The sequence below is a fragment of the Impatiens glandulifera genome, chromosome 3 (assembly GCF_907164915.1).
Source record: "Impatiens glandulifera chromosome 3, dImpGla2.1, whole genome shotgun sequence".
NCBI lineage: Eukaryota > Viridiplantae > Streptophyta > Magnoliopsida > Ericales > Balsaminaceae > Impatiens > Impatiens glandulifera.
This window is the reverse complement of record NC_061864.1, coordinates 5,729,385-5,750,073: the sequence shown is the minus strand read 5'-3', so window position 1 is coordinate 5,750,073 and position 20,689 is coordinate 5,729,385. Positions and strand designations below refer to the sequence as shown.

The 20,689-nt window shown below is 35.2% G+C and overlaps 3 protein-coding genes across 5 annotated transcripts; 1 reads left to right on the top strand and 2 right to left on the bottom strand.

Annotated features, from left to right (window-relative positions):
• Nucleotides 1–381: 381 nt before the first annotated feature.
• LOC124929456 (glycylpeptide N-tetradecanoyltransferase 1) lies at nucleotides 382–3,699 on the top strand. 3 transcript variants are annotated; one of them, XM_047469820.1, is made up of 2 exons: nucleotides 382–556; nucleotides 2,175–3,699. In XM_047469820.1, the coding sequence occupies exon 2, from the start codon at nucleotides 2,221–2,223 to the stop codon at nucleotides 3,523–3,525; it is 1,305 nt and encodes a 434-aa protein (XP_047325776.1). In that variant the 5' UTR covers nucleotides 382–556; nucleotides 2,175–2,220; the 3' UTR covers nucleotides 3,526–3,699. The 3 variants fall into 3 exon arrangements, with proteins under 3 accessions (XP_047325776.1, XP_047325775.1, XP_047325774.1); XM_047469819.1 differs by having other exon boundaries at nucleotides 2,172–3,699; XM_047469818.1 differs by having other exon boundaries at nucleotides 383–556; nucleotides 2,196–3,699.
• Nucleotides 3,700–6,980: 3,281 nt separating this feature from the next.
• Nucleotides 6,981–14,258, bottom strand: LOC124929010 (acyl-coenzyme A oxidase 2, peroxisomal-like). The gene is made up of 6 exons (XM_047469264.1): nucleotides 13,791–14,258; nucleotides 12,325–12,463; nucleotides 8,155–9,047; nucleotides 7,905–8,084; nucleotides 7,598–7,764; nucleotides 6,981–7,521 (listed from the first exon to the last, which is right to left on the bottom strand). The coding sequence occupies exons 1-6, from the start codon at nucleotides 14,256–14,258 to the stop codon at nucleotides 7,314–7,316; spliced, it is 2,055 nt and encodes a 684-aa protein (XP_047325220.1). The 3' UTR covers nucleotides 6,981–7,313.
• A 3,194-nt stretch (nucleotides 14,259–17,452) lies between these two features.
• LOC124928655 (acyl-coenzyme A oxidase 2, peroxisomal-like) lies at nucleotides 17,453–20,632 on the bottom strand. The gene is made up of 7 exons (XM_047468896.1): nucleotides 20,144–20,632; nucleotides 19,581–19,696; nucleotides 18,605–19,485; nucleotides 18,355–18,534; nucleotides 18,048–18,214; nucleotides 17,850–17,973; nucleotides 17,453–17,774 (listed from the first exon to the last, which is right to left on the bottom strand). Exons 1-7 carry the CDS (start codon nucleotides 20,602–20,604, stop codon nucleotides 17,607–17,609), a joined length of 2,097 nt encoding a protein of 698 aa, XP_047324852.1. The 5' UTR covers nucleotides 20,605–20,632; the 3' UTR covers nucleotides 17,453–17,606.
• Between the last annotated feature and the right edge of the window lie 57 nt (nucleotides 20,633–20,689).

Genomic DNA, 20,689 nt, shown 5'->3' with positions numbered 1-20,689 from the left:
TGTGGGATATGTGTTTAACCCTTTGTTGTCACTTTACCTGACCAAGATAGTCCCTTTGGTAAGAGTCGGCTTAATAAGCTAATAAGTCACGGATTCAATTTCATTTGAAAATGTTTTGAGTTTAAGTGGGACAATGACCGTGAGGGTGTCATGTTAATTCTCGTTTAATTAAAAAAAAAAAACTAACGGGCTGAAGAGAAATACAATAAATAATTATCAAACGGGCCTATGGGTCTTAAATGAGCCTTTGCTGATTCATTCAGGCTGAGAGAATGAAAGGGGAAATGGGCTTCCGCCCATTATGCTGGTCGCGAGAAGAAGCCTTCGATTTGGGAGGTTGGGCTGCCCGGCGATTGAAGAGAAAGGAGGACCGTTGATGAAGCTTTGGTAAGAACGAAAGAGGGGCCGCAATTTTTGAGATCTAGAGGCATCTATCGAAATAATCTTCAGGTTCTCTCCATTCTCCAAACTATTCTAGTCCACGGTAAATTACTGTAGCAAAGGCAGACGGATCAGCTGAAGGCCGGCGCCGGCTATCTTGTTGTTACCGATCTATGTGAGTCTTGTTCGTAGCCTGGATTTCGTTTTACAGTTTATGAAATTGTGATTCCAAACGTTTTTTAAACGAAAATCTGAAGCTAATTTTGCTGATTGCTTCCACTTGATTCTTCTGAAATCACCTTTTTCGGTTTAACTTGATTTCCTTTGACATCAACTGAAGATGTGATTCCTTGCTGCATTGGACATGACAAAATAGATGATAATCTCATTGATGGAATGATTTGGAAATAATCTAGAATTATTAGGTCTGGTCGATTGGAATGATTTGTAGATAACTATTTGATCTAGAGTTGAACTGCTTAGCAGTACTTAGAATTTGGAGGGTTCTATCTGTTTAAAATGTTGAAGTGATCTGTTGGAAATGATCAAGATTCCAAATGTTGCTTGGCTTAATTCAAGTGCTAAGAGTTGCTAGCTTGGTGTTGATTTGAGGTCATTTGATCAAAGTGAATTATAAGTTCTTTATACTACCTTGACTTGAATTAGAAATTGGCTTAAATTAGTTGACCCTATAATCTTATGCCGACTGACTAAAGATAATGGAATTTGATTTTACGCAAATGAGTGAGAAGTTCTAAAGTTACTACGACAGTCTTGATCCCCGCGGGGTACGTAGGTATCATTTGCACGGACTTCATTTCAAAAAATTATATAAGATCTCCAAAATTAATTAGTTCTGACTTCTCTTTTGGAATTGACATGATTTGAGCTTCAAGGTATGAAAAATGTTGTGAATGAATTACGATTTAGGTGAGGGACGAGCTCAGTTGTATTATTTGGGTGATGATCTTAATTTGAATGAATGAGTTGATAGAATTTGAATGCCATGCTTTGTTGAGAACATGAGTTGTTGATGATTGATGTTAGGTTAATTTGAATACCGTTATGTATGTTGACAATGATGAATTGAGCTTGGTTGATGACTATGCATGATGATTGCACGCCTAGAATGGGAGTAGGAGTTGAACTTTGATGTGCAAGTTGGAGTATGCTTAATTGATTAGGGATTATAAATTATGCACGATTGACTGAAATATGAATTATCAATGCTTCTTTATGACTGTCTTTGATATTATTGCTATTCTTAATGCTTTGATATAATCATGGTGACCATTAATAGATGAACTGAACTTAGGGATGAGAACGATTGAATAGTACATTTAAGATTTCATCCCTAGATCATCTAAGAGGTAACCTTAGATTTAGCTCATTTTCAAAAGCTCTGAAGAGCTTTATATACAAATGAAGATTTGAAAATTCGTGCCAATAGGAAGAAATCATGGAGTATAAGGCCTTGTTTGATCTTGGGTTATTTGAAAAAACAATTATTTTTTGATGTAAAAGTGGATTGTTTGGATTATTTAATATGAAAAATATATCCTTAGCTATACTAGGACTTGAGTTTGGTTGAGTTTGCAATTCAATAATGATGATCTCTGACATTTATGATTGTACTTGTCGAGGAGAGTTCTATTTAGGTTATCTTCACCTGTTATATTGTTGGAATGACACATCTCTGATTTTTTCTTGTTCTAATAATATGCTTCTTTAGATTGAGTTTACTGCTGACACCATCTTATATTTGTTCAAATATTCTGCTCCATATTCAGCAGTTGTATATTACCACCTTGCAGATATTCAATCCCATTTGTTCGTAACATGGTTGATAACAAGTCTTCAACTGATCCTCTGGCCGAGGACCAAATCTCCAACACCGATGGGAATTTGCCTTCAGAAAGTGAAGCCTCAATTGATGCCTTAGCTAGGAGAGTTCAGGAATCAATTTCTCTCGGTAAGCGTCACACATTTTGGGAAACACAACCTGTCGGGCAGTTCAAGGATCTCGGTGACCCAAGACTTCCCGAAGGACCAATCGAACCCCCAACTCCACTATCTGAAGTCAAACAAGACCCATATAATCTCCCCGCTCAGTACGAATGGATAACTTGTGACATGGACTCCAACGAAATGTGCTCTGAAGTTTACACCCTCCTCACGAACAACTACGTAGAAGATGATGAGAACATGTTCAGGTTCAACTATTCGAAAGAATTCCTTCAGTGGGCTCTACGCCCGCCTGGTTATTTCAAAAGCTGGCACATAGGAGTAAGAGCGAAAAGCTCAAAGAAACTTGTTGCATTCATTACTGGCATCCCTGCAAGAATTCGCGTACGTGAAACTGTGGTTTTAATGGCCGAAATTAATTTCCTATGTGTTCATAAGAAACTTAGGTCAAAACGTCTTGCCCCAGTAATGATTAAGGAAGTCACGAGAAGAGTTCATTTGGAGAATATCTGGCAGGCTGCTTATACTGCAGGCGTTGTTCTTCCTACGCCCATATCCACTTGTCAGTACTGGCATAGATCGTTGAATCCGAAAAAACTAATCGATGTCGGTTTCTCCAGGCTTGGCCCTAGAATGACGATGAGCCGAACTATAAAGCTCTACAAACTGCCTGAATCAACTGTTACTCCTGGTTTTCGAAAAATGGAGCTTCATGATGTTCCTGCTGTTACCCGTTTGCTTCGCGATTATTTAAGCCAGTTTATGGGTGCTCCTGATTTTGATGAGAATGATGTCGAGCATTGGCTACTTCCTAAGGAAAACGTTGTGGAAAGCTGGTTGGTTGAGAGTCCGGAGACTCACGAGATTACTGATTTCTGCAGTTTTTATACGCTCCCTTCTTCGATTTTGGGGAACCAGAATTATACAAACTTGAAGGCTGCGTATTCGTATTACAACGTGTCGACTAAGACTCCTTTGCTTCAGCTGATGAACGATGCTCTTATCGTTGCGAAGAGGAATGATTACGACGTGTTCAATGCGCTGGATGTCATGGAGAATGAATTGTTCTTGAAGGAGCTGAAATTTGGACCTGGAGATGGGAAACTTCATTATTATCTTTATAATTATCGTGTTAACCATGTTCTGAGTCCCTCGGAGCTTGGACTTGTCCTCTTGTAACCTAACCTGACTTACCCTATTTGAAATTTCAGGTCGCACTGCATGATTTTTTTCAGGTTTCCCCTTGTTCTGCTTCCCCTGATTGTCTCGGTTTCAAACTGCTGTCATTTTTATTTAACTTTGTTCTGTCTCGGTACTCAAGTTAGCTAATGAACTATCTTCTTTTTTTTCTTATCGTTTTTTACTTGTATCAGCAAATTACCACTTTTGAGCTCTTGTTGCTTGTTTAGACCAATTGGCTTCCTATTTTATACTATTGTGTCAGTTTCTTGAAGCATTTCTGTTTCCTTTGTTTTTACAAATGTGCATTTGTCTGGTTTTCTCTTTTTAAAAGACATTTATTTTCTTCAATAATTTTAAATTTACAATATTATATTAGCAGCTATGTTATAACACTTTTCTATTTTGGTTATTGTGAAATTTTAAAGATTTTTTGTTCAAAATGTCTATGTTTTAAAGCCACAAGATATCAAAATATATTTGGAATTTTTGCCATGCAATATTAATTATTCTTTCTGCTTACATTTTATTTTCATTTTAGGCTAGGTATCTATATATATATAATGATGCTTAATTTTTAAAGTGTCCGGATTGCCGGGTCGAGAGCTGTGGTTAATTTGGATACTTGGGTCGTATTGTGGGTTTACCCGTTTTTAAATTTAAAACGGTTAAAAATAAAATTAAAAATGCTAGAGGTATGTTTCGAACTTGCAACCTAACAAAACAAGTACAACTCTTTAACCAACTAGGCTACAAAGACTTTATATTTTAAATTCAACACCAAATTTGATAAACGCGGGACGTTTTAACATTAATATAAGTTCAACTTTTTAACTAACTAATCTATATATATATAATGATGCTTAATTTTTAAAGTGTCCGGATTGCCGGGTCGAGAGCTGTGGTTAATTTGGATACTTGGGTCGGATTGTGGGTTTACCCGTTTTTAAATTTAAAACGGTTAAAAATAAAATTAAAAATGCTAGAGGTATGTTACGAACTTGCAACCTAACAAAACAAGTACAACTCTTTAACCAACTAGGCTACAAAGACTTTATATTTTAAATTCAACACCAAATTTGATAAACGCGAGACGTTTTAACATTAATATAAGTTCAACTTTTTAACTAACTAATCTATATATATATAATGATGCTTAATTTTTAAAGTGTCCGGATTGCCGGGTCGAGAGCTGTGGTTAATTTGGATACTTGGGTCGGATTGTGGGTTTACCCGTTTTTAAATTTAAAACGGTTAAAAATAAAATTAAAAATGCTAGAGGTATGTTTCGAACTTGCAACCTAACAAAACAAGTACAACTCTTTAACCAACTAGGCTACAAAGACTTTATATTTTAAATTCAACACCAAATTTGATAAACGCGGGACGTTTTAACATTAATATAAGTTCAACTTTTTCACTAACTAATCTATATATATATAATGATGCTTAATTTTTAAAGTGTCCGGATTGCCGGGTCGAGAGCTGTGGTTAATTTGGATACTTGGGTCGGATTGTGGGTTTACCCGTTTTTAAATTTAAAACGGTTAAAAATAAAATTAAAAATGCTAGAGGTATGTTTCGAACTTGCAACCTAACAAAACAAGTACAACTCTTTAACCAACTAGGCTACAAAGACTTTATATTTTAAATTCAACACCAAATTTGATAAACGCGGGACGTTTTAACATTAATATAAGTTCAACTTTTTAACTAACTAATCTATATATATATAATGATGCTTAATTTTTAAAGTGTCCGGATTGCCGGGTCAAGAGCTGTGGTTAATTTGGATACTTGGGTCGTATTGTGGGTTTACCCGTTTTTAAATTTAAAACGGTTAAAAATAAAATTAAAAATGCTAGAGGTATGTTTCGAACTTGCAACCTAACAAAACAAGTACAACTCTTTAACCAACTAGGCTACAAAGACTTTATATTTTAAATTCAACACCAAATTTGATAAACGCGGGACGTTTTAACATTAATATAAGTTCAACTTTTTAACTAACTAATCTATATATATATAATGATGCTTAATTTTTAAAGTGTCCGGATTGCCGGGTCGAGAGCTGTGGTTAATTTGGATACTTGGGTCGTATTGTGGGTTTACCTGTTTTTAAATTTAAAACGGTTAAAAATAAAATTAAAAATGCTAGAGGTATGTTTCGAACTTGCAACCTAACAAAACAAGTACAACTCTTTAACCAACTAGGCTACAAAGACTTTATATTTTAAATTCAACACCAAATTTGATAAACGCGGGACGTTTTAACATTAATATAAGTTCAACTTTTTAACTAACTAATCTATATATATATAATGATGCTTAATTTTTAAAGTGTCCGGATTGCCGGGTCGAGAGCTGTGGTTAATTTGGATACTTGGGTCGGATTGTGGGTTTACCCGTTTTTAAATTTAAAACGGTTAAAAATAAAATTAAAAATGCTAGAGGTATGTTTCGAACTTGCAACCTAACAAAACAAGTACAACTCTTTAACCAACTAGGCTACAAAGACTTTATATTTTAAATTCAACACCAAATTTGATAAACGCGGGACGTTTTAACATTAATATAAGTTCAACTTTTTAACTAACTAATCTATATATATAATGATGCTTAATTTTTAAAGTGTCCGGATTGCCGGGTCGAGATCTGTGGTTAATTTGGATACTTGGGTCGGATTGTGTGTTTACCCGTTTTTAAATTTAAAACGGTTAAAAATAAAATTAAAAATGCTAGAGGTATGTTTCGAACTTGCAACCTAACAAAAACAAGTACAACTCTTTAACCAACTAGGCTACAAAGACTTTATATTTTAAATTCAACAACAAATTTGATAAACGCGGGACGTTTTAACATTAATATAAGTTCAACTTTTTAACTAACTAATCTATATATATATAATGATGCTTAATTTTTAAAGTATCCGGATTGCCAGGTCGAGATCTGTGGTTAATTTGGATATTTGGGTCGGATTGTGGGTTTACCCGTTTTTAAATTTAAAACGGTTAAAAATAAAATTAAAAATGCTAGAGGTATGTTTCGAACTTGCAACCTAACAAAAACAAGTACAACTCTTTAACCAACTAGGGTACAAAGACTTTATATATTAAATTCAAACACCAAATTTGATAAATGCGGGACGTTTTAATATTAATATAAGTTCAACTTTTTAACTAACTAATATATAATGATGTTGAGTAAATGGATACTTGAGTCGGATTATGTGTTGACCCACCCATAAATTTAAAACGGTTAAAAATAAAATTAAAAATGTTATCCGTAATTTTTTTCACGGTTTTTTATATTATTACTCGTGCAAATGCACGGGTTAAATGTAGTTTATATAAAAGTAGCTATTTTCATTAAAACAAAAGTTATTTCTTCATATTGGTATGAATCTAAATCTAAATCTAAATTAGTTGGCTAACAAATAATCTATCTTGAGCATTACAAAAACAAGGTAGGTTGTCTATTCTTAACAATGGTTAAAACACCTTATTAATAATAATCCATAATTCTTTAAAATCAAAATTAAATTAAATAGTTCAACATATCATCTTCATGATCAACATAACAAACAAGCCAACCTCTTCATCTTTGTGTTCTTTGGAGAGACAGTTAGAATCCAACTATTTGTGTATAATGTGTATATACTTCCTCTGTCTATGTAGACTTCATTCCGAACGGGGCACGCAGAACTTGATCCGGCAGTTCAAACGCATCCACGAGCTCTTTCGCAATGTTCCTTACTTGAAAGCTAAGGTATTCTGTCAGCTTATGAATTACCTGCAACAAACACAATAAATAATATATATCAGTTTCACAAAACTTGGAATTTGGAATATCATTTTTTTGTTTGTTTTAACCTTAGCTTTGTTTGGAGCCACATAATCTATGTTCCTATAAGTTCCTATGTCGTTCCAGATTCGGTCCAATGCATATAGGTCACAAACCAGTTTCAGACCAGCTCGACTATTTTCATCAGGACAGCTGGAATCAAGAAAAAGACAGTGTCAATAATAATAATATCAATTTAATCTTGATCTTGGAAAACCGAATTACCTACCTCTGAACTGCTTCGATGAACTTTGTAAGGATGACAGTTTCTATATGGGATTCAGATAGAGTTAAGAGATGATTTAAACATCGATTCCAAGCCCCGAAACCTCCTAGTTTCTTGGAATGCTTTTGAAGACGTACTGCAGCTGTTTGAAGCAATCGAGATGTTCGATACTGATCACATACAGAAATCACAATTAGTAAATACAATTATGATGTCCTTTTTCGGGTTGGACTAACCTCAGATAATCTACTTTTTTCAATGATCTTTTCAAAACAAGTCTATTTGAAAATACATATACATATAAACTTACGCTAAAGGCATCCAACTGGAATTTTGGATCGCGTAAATGGTCTGCACTCTCCCAACGAGAGGTGACTGGATTCGGTTGGGAGAGATAAGAACTCATCGACTCCTTCAGATAGTTCCAAGAAACAGAGATCGTCCCGCCTTGGAATTTCTCTTGATATTGCTTCAAAAGATCTCCAGCTACCTACACAAAAGAATTTCAAATTGTAGTCATCATTTTTTTCTGTTTTAACTTGTAAAGATCCATTCTTTACCTGTTGAAGCAGCACAGTATTATCTCCTTCAAAAGTCTGGAAAACATCGTGATCATTCCTCAAGCTACCGAAACGATTTACAGCAGCATATCCATATCCATGGCCACTACAAGACTCCCTACAAACACTCAACGCCTTAGCTGTATAAGTGGTGATATAAGCTTTCAATCCCGACGAGAGTGAATGAATGTCGCCAATTTCTTTATCATCTTGAAATTTCTTCATATACGAGTACTTCCCTATCAATGACTTAGCAGCGAAATGGAAAGCATAAGCAGAAGCCAGCATCGGCATAAGTCTGTGTTGTCGATGAGAATGATAATCAAGAATCAACATTTCAGGCTTCTTCGGAGGACCAAACTGCTGAAGAAAGAATGAGTATCGAATCGCGATCGTACAAACTACCTTCAAAACGCTGACAGAATAAAAAGTGAGTCCGACCCTTCCACCCACAAGCTCGCCTAGTGTGGCTGCAAAACGCTTACTAACGGTTGGAATTCCGCTAGTGTATTTTCCATCACGACTAACGTCTCCCATCCTATTCAGAAGATTTTCTCTCGGAATCCTGACAGAACGGAACCTCAAGGCTCCGTTATCTATTCCGTTCAGGCCGATTTTTTGGCCGCAGTCGTGTATTTCTATTCCGGGGAGTGTTTGGTGGGTCTCGAGATCTCTTATTGGAACGATGAAAGCGTGAACACCCATGTCGGATACCCCTTTGTCGTCGTCGTAAGTTGGTAGTAACAGCCTTGCGAATACTGAAGCGAATTTCCCGTGAAGAGCGGCGTTTCCAATCCACCATTTGATCGCTCCGTCGTTGGGTGTGTCGATTATGAACTCGTCTGTGATTGGATCGAACAGAGCTGTTGTTTGAAGCCCTTGAACATTTGAACCTTCAACCAAAATAAGATAAGGTGAGAAGCACTTCTTCTAACAACATTGTAAGTCTAATCATTGATTCTCATCAATTCTCACTCAATTCAGTGATGTTTTATTGTCTTTTTATGCCATAAACTTTTCTTATTAAACTAATATTATTGTTTTTCTTAATTTTTTTTCTTTATCATTGTTTTTAGAAGATTCGATAATCAGAATCAACATTGGATATCAGAGCATATTTAAAGAGCATGTCGTATAAATCAACCAGAGATGCAACGGCAGTGAAGATCGAAAGAAAAGAATGTGATGCTCTCTGATGCGTTACTCACAAAGAATAACTACTCGGTGTGGCATTGAAGATGCGGATAAACATACAAGCACAAGGGTGTGGGAAGTCGTGATGCTCGACGAGGTCGACGAACGAAAGAATATAATGACTCTCGCTGCCATCTATGAAGTGCTCCCCGAGGACGTCCTTCTCATGGTGGCCGAGAATGATTCCGCCAAACTAGCGTGGGAGACGCTAAAGACGATGCACGTTGGAGTGGAGAAAGTCAATGAGGCAAAAGTGCAAACCTTGAAAACACACAAATCGTGATTAATATTCGCTCATTGGGAGAGAGAGTGGAGGAGATCTTTGTCGTCAAGAAATTCCGTAGAGTCGTACCACAAAAATACATGCAGTTCGTTACCGAGATCGAGCAATTTGGTGACCTCAAGAATATGACCGTCGAGGAAATTGTTGATCGTCTCAAAGTCCACGAGGAGAGATTTCGCGGCTACGAAGATCAAAAGGAGAAGCATTTATTGCTCACGCAAGATAAATGAATGTCACGAACGAAGAAAAATGGAGAAACCAAATTTTCTACTGGATCGTCGAGTCGCAGCGACAACGATGGAGATAACTGAGGTTGTGGAAAAACACGAGGGCGAGGTCGTGGAGAAATCTCACATCGACAAAAAGACACCAAGCCCAATAAAGACAAGAGCGCAGTGAAGTGTTACGTTTGTCAAAAGTACGGGCATTAAACGTCCGAGTGCCCTAACAAAATGCCCGACAATGAGGTAAACCTCACTAGCTTCTATGACGAAGAGCTAGCATTAATGTTTGTTGAGGGAGTGAAGAATTTATTGCCCGAAGAAGAGGATCGTGCAAGAATCGTCCAAGGAGGAACCAAAGGTGGTGTTTCTCAATGAAAAGAAAGTCATGGCAAACCTCTTCGCAAGTGGCAATGAGTATAATCACACCGACGTGTGATATCTTGACAATTGAGCAAACAACCATATGACAGGTTATGAGCTCGACAAAAAGATCACCAGATATGTGAAGTTCGAAGACGGAATCAAGGCACACTAGTTTCTTGATCCAGTTTGCGGGAAAAATTGTGTGAGCAGAGATGTCGTGTTTGAGGAGGAGAAGAAATGAGAGTGGTGCAACGAAAACAACGAACTCGTACAAAATTTCATGGAGTTTGGAATCCTACGAGATGTCCATGCAGAGGCACCACTAGTAGAGATGGATCGTGATAAATTGTTGTTGCTCACCACCGACGAGCCAACAACATATCACGAGGCGGCAGCCGAAGAGCCGTGGTATGAGGCATGAAAAAAGAGCTCGAGTCCATCAGAAAAAACAAGACATGGGAGATCATCGACTTACCACCCAGTCACAAGACCATCTGGTTAAAGTGAGTTTTCAAGTTGAAAAGTGATAGCGAAGACAACATTTCAAACACAAAGCGAGATTGGTAGCGAAAGACTATGTGTAGAAACAATGCGTTGACTTTGAGGAGACCTTTGCACCGGTGACGAAACTTGACACAATCAGGCTAATTTTTTTAATTGCAGCTCACCATGGATGAGAGATCCACCACTTGAATGTCAAATCAACATTTCTCAATGGTGATATCGAAGAAAAGTCTACGTCGCTCAACCTGAAGGCTTCATCAACAAAAATAAAGAACACAAGGTGTACAAGTTATACAAAGATCTCTACGGATTACTAATGACGTAGAACACTTGCCTCAACAAGAGAATGATGAGTCTCGACTTCGTGAAATGTTCTCAAGAGAAGAAGAAGGCTGTGTACACAAAAAACAATGGATAAGAAGTACTCATTGTTGGTGTATATGTCGACGACTTGATCGTGACAAGATCAAACATCAAAACGTTGAGAAGTTCAAAAGTCAGATGATGAAGGAGTTCGAGATGAGTGATCTCGAGCTACTCTCGTACTATCTTGGTATCAAGGTGGACTAGAAGAAAGATAATATCGAGGTGAAACAAGCGGCTTATGCGAAGAAGGTGTTGAAACAGTTCGCAATGGAGGATTGCAACTTGAGCAAATATCCGATAGAAGCAAAGATGCAACTCATAAAGGATGTGGAAAGAGTTTAGTGGATCCAAAGGAGTATAGACGTATCATCGGTTGTCTTGGATATTTGACGCACACTCGACCTGATATCTCTTATGCAGTTGGCATAGTGTTGTTGTTTTTACTCACAACGACCTAACTAGTGACACAGACGACAAAAAAACATCAGAGGGATGATGTTTTATCTAGATCGGAATTTGATTCCATGACAATCTCAAAAGTAGTGAACTATTATTGTATCTTCATGTGAGACAGAGTTTATGACAACTATTGCAGTGTCGTGTCAAAGACTTTGGCTGAGAAATTTGTTGAGCGAGGTGCTCGGATGCGAGTCGACATCGGTAACCTTATATGTCGCCAACAAGTTCACAATAGCATTAATAAAGAACCTAGTGTTTCATGGACGCGACACTCGATTCTACTTCATTCATGAATATGTCGAGAACCGACAGATTGTCGTAGAGTTCGTAAGCACCATAGAGCAACGTACAGACATTTTCACCAATGCGCTAGCAATAGTCAGATTCGCGGTGATTCGAGAGTTGCTCGGCGTGAAGAATCTCAAATCAAATCAAACTTACGAGGGAGATTGTGAATCTAAGCATGTATTGTCAGCAAATTAAAAGTTATTAGTCTCTATTATCTTTTATGCAATTATGACTTATTTAATTATTAATGAGTTTGTATGTATAAGCAGTTTATGATTTATAGGTTAATATAATTTTTTAAAAGAGTTGTTTGCAAATGATGATATACACTTAAAACTCTTAAATTTTTTCCTTTTCAACAAATATTATTGTTCTTTCCGATTTTTCCTTAATTTTTCTTTATTCATCATTGTTCTTAGAAGATTCGATATTCGTAACCCACAAACATTAATATAAAAAAAATACATAGTAAGGAGAAGAGAAGACTACCATGATGAAGTTCAGTCATGGCAAAACAACCCATATACTCCAAATTGTCGATTCCTTCAAAGTACTTTTCATGATGCTTTTTAGTTCCCAAGTTGACAACCGAACCTCCCCATAAACTGCACAAAAATATAGTGATTTTCTAATGATCCACCCTCAACAAGCCTCAACAAGATCATAATAATTAAACTATGATTCCCAATAATTTACAATGCAAAATGCAATATTCTTCAGTATAATCTCATAACTTAGAAAACAATTGTCACAAAAGAGTAAGGGCGAAGCCATGATATAAATTCTACCCGGGTTAAAAATTTATTTTTAAGGACTATAATATTTATTTTTTTCGATATAGCTACATGGGTTAAAATATTGTTATTTTTTCCAATCTGAATTTGATATTTTACAGATTGGTTGAATTTCACGGTATTCTCATGTATATATCATATAAAAAAAATTATCATCGAAACATGGAGATTATAAAATAATTCACAAACACAAATTTCTATAACACTACAAATACCAATAAAGTGATGGTCCTTATGGATAAAAAATACAATTTTAAAATTTATATAAATAAGAGAATGAATTTCAATTTAGAATCAATATATAATACAAGAAGAGAATGAATTTTAATCTAAATTTTAATCTAGAATGACCTTCTATTTTAGTAATATAAATTATAAAAATATTTCAAATAATGAATTTCAAAATTTCAAATTATGACCAACGGATATGATTATAATTAGGGGTTAGAGTATGGTTACCACTTACCAGGGTTAGGATTAGAGTATATTTTTTAATTAAGAATAAATTATATACCTTAGTATTAGTAATGGTCAATTGGGGTTGTTTGCTCTCCAATGTCTCCCTTTTTCCTCCCTTTTTCCTGGAGTCTCTCTAATTGTGAGTTAGGCTATTTTGTTATTTATATAATTGATATCCTCACCCTCACTCTCAAAAAATAATCTGTGCATGTTTAAGGGCCACGGCTATACTTTTAACTCTAAAAATAAATTTCCACATTATTAATTAACCTTATTTTAATAATATATTGTTTTATATTAAATCCACCCATGCTACAGCCCAAGCATGGTTATATGTGGCTCCGCCCATGCAAACAAGGGTAGCCCCAAATCTAATGTCAACCACTACAGTTGTCAGTCGACACATAGTTCTTCTGACATATTGAAGTATGAGAGCTTCTCCTACAGAGTTATCTATTACTATATATATATGCTAGGTGTTATGGTAAGAGTTTCACAAGCAGATAACCTAATTAATTAAGTAGAAATGTAAATGTGTAGAATAAGTCGATCGAGAAGGTTTAAGATGAAACAAAGCTTCAATAGCTAGCTAGCTAGCTAGCCATAACAGATCGAATGAAAAAGTGATGTGATAAATTGATCAGAAGTTGTAATGATCTGAAATGAAAGAATATATAATTAATTAATGAACCTGTACTGTACGCCAATCATGATCGCAAGAGACATATCGATGGTTCCAACAGCTTCAAGAATTGCAAGATATTTCTCTACATCTTCAGTGATGTAACGTAAAGGCTTGATTCCAGCTTCTTTGATCAAACTCATAAGCTGTCGGTAACAGAGCTCACGATGATCATCCATAGAAATTCCAATTGATGGAGTTTGAAGATCAGGCCGAGAATTGAAGTGCTCCAAAATCCTCTCCTGTAAATCTACGACATACTTTCCTCTCATGTAATCCGAGAGAGGCCGCTTTGTAGTACTCTTGAAGGAGGCGCACGATAGCGTATCCATGATATTCATGATATTGGACGTCGACTGCTCGTGATCAGAGATAATATTTGGATTTAGGTGCAAGGACAGTCGCTGGATTCGCCGGACGACAATGGAGTCGCCGGAATCTTCCTCGTCGCCGGTCGATAATAATTGATTGCGTATGTGAGAATCCATTCATAGCCTTCCTTAAACGATGAAATTGGGGTAGTAATATATATATACATATCAATGTAAGACGAAGAACTATGCACGTTACGTATTCGCCATCAACGTCATCATTAGATTTTGTTTATTATAATTTTAATTCATATATAAACATTTTTATTTTAACTTATGAAAAAAAAAAAAAATAATAATTTACAGTAGAAATAATGAAAACAAAATTATATTGTTTATTTTTATTAATTTATAATATAAAAATCATTATATATTTTTAATATAATTTAAAATATAATAAATGAAATAATTTTTTTTTTTAAGAATTTATCCGTGCAGTAATTTTTGGGTCAAGAATATATATCTTTTAGTCCTATCACATTTGCTTTTCGATGATGACAAACACTGCATGGTTAATGTTATTTAAATAAATTTTAAACACCTTCGAAATATTTTATGATTATTCGGTGCGTATTCGTCATCAACGTAATTAGAATCGGTGATCTTCCGTCAACATATCTTGGTATGACATTAGGTGTTAAATTACGATTCAAAGCTCTTGGGACCCAATTATCACTAAAATAGAATGTAATTGTCGAGATTGAAAAAATAATCTCGAAAGGGGGTAAGTTAATCATCATTAAGAATGTGTCATTTATGCTCACATATATGATGTCGTTATTCATTCTCCCCAATAGTGTGACAGTGAAAATTGAGAGAATAATGTGTAAATTTCTATGGGATCTTCTAACTTATCGTTTTGTCATCTAGTTAGTTGAGATAATGTTAAATGTTTTAAAGATAAAGAATGTCTAAATATTCGAGATTTTATTTCTTTTAATAAAACTCTTCTATCAAAATGGTGTAGTATATTTGAAATGAAGCCGAATAGTCTTTGGGCATCGATAATTAGATGTAAATATGGTAATGATTGGTCTGGTTGATTCACCAAAATGTCTAATTATTCAGCGGGGTGTAGAATTTGGAGGGGAATTTATTTTATGTGGAAAATTTTTTGTGAGCAATCAAAATTCATTGTGGGGATGATTTTTCCATTTGATTTTGGAACGACATTTGGTGTAGTGTCAAAAGTCTAGCTACGATATATCCTGAGCTTGTTTCTATTGTTATATGTAGAAATGTCAGAGTTAAAGATATGCTTGATCATCGGTCTAGTAATTTCTATAGCCGAATTAGATATAAAAAAAGATTAAATATTATGGAGACTTCGTCCCATAATAGATTTTTACTTTTGATAGGACGCAAACAAATGTTACAAGTTGTTCGCTAAGATGATGTCATATAATTTTTATTGGAAAAAACTTTGAGAGTTAAAATTTTCATCCAAGATCTCGTTTTTTGGATAGAGCGTTATTTATGGTGGAATTCTAACAGATGATATGTGCATGAAAAAAATTGTATTATGGTTATGTGTCAAGAAGAGGTTGAATCGGTAACTCGCTTACTTTTGTATTATTGAGGGTGACTAATATTTAGAGTTTTTGTGAAGTATTACTAGGATTCATTTGGTGATATTTGTGTCTTTAGGTAGTTGTTGTGAATAAGGTTGACAATTTGAAACTGCTCAGCGGCAACCGAACCGAATTGCCCAGTTTGAGGCAGTTTTTCCCTGGTTTGACCAGAGATGGGGCGGGATGGTATTTGTGTTCCCCGTTTCGAACCGCTTCGATTTCATCCCGATTATGCCTCGAATACTAAAAACACAATTAAATATATAAAATCATAATTATATTTATTTTTCATTATATTTTATAAGAATTTTAAATTTATTTTTTATAATAATATAATTTTTTAATATATTACAATATATTATTTTAAAAAATCTATTTATATAATTTGATTATATAAAATTTTTATTTATTTTTGAGAATATGGTATAAATGGTGCCCCGCGTGGAATCTCTAAAACCGAATAGGGCGGGGATGGTTGTAAAAAAATCTCCAAAATAAAAACAGGGCGGGGATGGTAAATGTATTCTCCACCCTGAACCATCTCATTGTCATCACTAACTTTGAAGTTTGGATTGATGCGCCTGATATGATAAACCTACATATTTTGAGTTATCATCTCAATTATTCTTTGATGAACTATCTAGATGAGAGAAATTATTGAACTTTCAATGATTGTAGTCGTCCGATGCGTATCATTCATAATACTATTATTATGATATTTTTTGAGATTCGTTTGGAAAAAACTAGAAGATCATCGATGAGTTAATCGTTCTTCTTGAAGATTTACGAGTGAGGTAACTTATTAAGCACTGTTTTTTTCTTATTTCTTATTTTTTTATTTTTTAGTAATGTTTTTTCGTTTTATTTAAACGATATTTTTCATTTTTAATACACATTTAAAAATAAAATATTTTTTTTTATTTTTCTTTAGTTTTAGTGCACCCCTAATTTAGAAATAATAATTTGTGATAATTTTAAGTAATTGATTTATTTTATAAAAAAATTAAATAATTTATTTAAATAAAATATATTTTCATTTTAATAAGTGAATAGAATAATATATTTTTTAATAATATATTTTTGTTTGCTTCCAATCTTATAACTCTTTTAACAAATATGAAGATAATAATTTGGATAGGGACCGCACTTCCATGTCAATTTGCCCATATTGGAATCAACTTATTTTACAATTAATTAGCTTTCAACCCATTATTATTATTATTATTATATTTTTTTCTTAAAATAAATTATTTAAAGCGTGAACATCAATACGAGAACAGTTTATTATAAATTTGGTTATATTGTATTATTGCGATTGGAAAATTAGTTCCATGTGAATATGGATAAATATTATTTTCTCTCTTATTCTTTTTTCTTTAGAAAAATTAGGTATCCTGTGAAAAATAAAATAGGAGTGCTAAACTAGAAAATTAGAGGTTGAGAAAGTATAATATAAAACTATAAATAAGCCCTTAATTTCAAATTTACTCCTAAATTATTATTTTGACATATTTTCTTATATCAATGACATATTCAAACAATTGCCTGTTGTTGAGCTTTGTGTAACATGAACACTCTTTCAATGATATCAAGATCTCTAAGGGTATATATGTTAAGTTACAAGAAATTATTACACTGCTCTTGTTCTTCGCTTTTAAATCACTCTATTCAATCCTCTTTAACAAGGCTTTCTCATTCTATGAGGGTATTTAAACAAGGTAGGTTGTCTATACTTGACAATGGTTAAAACACCTTATTAATAATAATAATCCATAATTCTTTAAAATCAAAATTAAATTAAATAGTTCAACATCATAATCTTCATCAACATAACAAACAAGCCAACCTCTTCTTCATATCTTCATGTTCTTCTTTGTTCTTTGGTGAGAGACAGTTAGAATCCAACTATTTGTGTATAATGTGTATATACTTCCTCTGTCGACGTAGACTTCATTCCGATCGGGGCACGCAGAACTTGATCCGGCAGTTCAAACGCATCCACGAGCTCTTTCGCAATGTTCCTTACTTGAAAGCTAAGGTATTCTGTCAGCTTATGAATTGCCTGCAAACACAATAAATAAATATATATCAATTTCACAAAACTTGGAATTTGGAAAATCATTTTGTTTGTTTTAACCTTAGCTTTGTTTGGAGCCACATAGTCTACATTCCTATAAGTTCCTATGTCGTTCCAGATTCGGTCCAATGCATATAGGTCACAAACAAGTTTCAGACCAGCTCGACTATTTTCATCAGGACAGCTGGAATCAAGAAAAGACGGTGTCAATAATTCTTTATCAATTTAATCTTGATCTTAGAAAACCGAATTACCTACCTCTGAACTGCTTCGATGAACTTTGTAAGGATGACAGTTTCTATATGGGATTCAGATAGAGTTAAGAGATGATTTAAACATCGATTCCAAGCCCCGAAACCTCCTAGTTTCTTGGAATGCTTTTGAAGACGTACTGCAGCTGTTTGAAGCAATCGAGATGTTCGATACTGATCACATACAGATATCACAATTAGTAAATACAATAATGATGTCCTTTTTCGGGTTGGATTAACCTCAAATAATCTACTTTTTTCAATGATCTTTTCAAAACAAGTTTATTTGAAAATACATATACATATAAGCTTACTCTAAAGGCATCCAACTGGAATTTTGGATCGCGTAAATGGTCTGCGCTCTCCCAACGAGAGGTGACTGGATTCGGTTGGGAGAGATAAGAACTCATAGACTCCTTCAGATAGTTCCAAGTAACAGAGAGCGTCCCGCCTTGGAATTTCTCTTGATATTGCTTCAAAAGATCTCCAGCTACCTAGATAAAAGAATTTCAAATTGTAATCATCATTTTTTTCTGTTTTAACTTGTAAAGATCTATTCTTTACCTGTTGAAGCAGCACAGTATTATCTCCTTCAAAAGTTTGGAAAATATCGTGATCATTCCTCAAGCTACCGAAACGATTTACAGCAGCATATCCATGGCCACCACAAGACTCCCTACAAACACTCAACGCCTTAGCTGTATAAGTGGTGATATAAGCTTTCAATCCCGAAGAGAGTGAATGAATGTCCCCAATTTCTTTATCATCTTGAAATTTCTTCATATCCGAGTACTTCCCCATCAATGACTTAGCAGCGAAATGGAAAGCGTAAGCAGAAGCGAGCATAGGCATAAGTCTGTGTTGGTGAGATTGATAATCAAGAATCAACATTTCAGGCTTCTTCGGAGGACCAAACTGCTGACGAATCATAGAGTATCGAATCGCGATCGTACAAACTACCTTCAAAACGCTGACAGAAGAAAAAGCGAGTCCGACCCTTCCACCCACAAGCTCACCTAGTGTTGCTGCAAAACGCTTACTAACGGTTGGAATTCCGCTAGTGTATTTTCCATCACGACTAACGTCTCCCATCCTATTCAGAAGATTTTCTCTCGGAATCCTGACAGAACGGAACCTCAAGGCTCCGTTATCTACTCCGTTCAGGCCGATTTTGTGGCCGCAGTCGTGTATTTCTATTCCGGGGAGTGTTTGGTGGGTTTCGAGATCTCTTATTGGAACGATGAAAGCGTGAACGCCCATGTCGGATACCCCTTTGTCGTCGTAAGTTGGTAGCAACAGCCTTGCGAATACTGAAGCGAATTTCCCGTGAAGAGCAGCGTTTCCAATCCACCATTTGATCGCTCCATCGTTGGGTGTGTCTATTATGAACTCGTCTGTGAGTGGATCGAATAGTGCTGTGGTTTGAAGCCCTTGAACATTTGAACCTTCAACCAAAATAAGATAATATAAGGTGAGAAGCAATGTTCTTCTAACAACATTAATATCAAAAATAGATAGCCAGAAGAGAAGACTAGACTACCATGATGAAGTTCAGTCATTGCAAAACAACCCATATACTCCAAATTGTCAATTCCTTCAAAGTACTTTTCACGATGCTTTTTAGTTCCCAAGTTCAGGACCGAACCTCCCCATAAACTGCACAAAAAGATAGTGATTTTCAAATGATCCACCCTAAACAACCCTCAACAATATCATAGTTATTAAACTCCGATTCCCAATGATTTACAGTACAATATTCTTCTCCATACATCTCATAGCCTATTAGAAAACAATGCCACAATCAAGGGCAACCCCAAATCGAAAGAGAAGAGCTTCTCTTACAGAGCTATCTAGTACCATATATGTTAGGTCTTCTTATTATGTTAAGAGTTTCACAAAAAGATAATGAATCTATCTTGACAAAGTTTTGTTAATGAGAGAAGGTTTAAGATATATAGTCTTCCCTGCAAACAAACCTTCAATAGCCATTTCCTCAGCTTGATAAAAAGTATGATGTTAATCGACATAACAGAATGAAAAACTGATATGATCAATTCAGTAGTTGGAATCTGAAAATTCCGATCGCAAATGAAAGAAAATTACCTGTACTGTACTCCAAACTTGATCGCAAGAGACATATCGATGCTTCCAACAGCCTCAAGAATTGCAAAATATTTCTCTACATCTTCAGTGATGTAACGCAAAGGCTTGATTCCCGCTTCTTTGATCAAACTCACAAGCTGTCGGTAACAGAGTTCGCGATGATCATCCATAGAAATTCCAATTGGAGTTTGAAGATCAGGCCGAGAATTGAAGTAGTCGAAAATCCTCTCCTGTATATCTACATACTTTCCTCTCATGTAATCCGAGAGAGGCTCAGTGTTCAAGCTGAGCTGCTTTGTCTTGGAGGCGCACGATAGCGTATCGATGATGGACTGCGTGTAGTCCGAAGCGTGAGAGATTGGATTGAGGTGCAAGGACAGTCGCTGGATTCGCCGGACGACGATGGAGTCGCCGGAATCTTCATCATCGCCGGTCGATTGATTGCGTATGTGAGAATCCATAGCCTTCAAACGGTGAAAAAATGGGTTTATAACTTTTATATATATATATAGATATTCGAAATACTTGCACACATATCAATGTAGA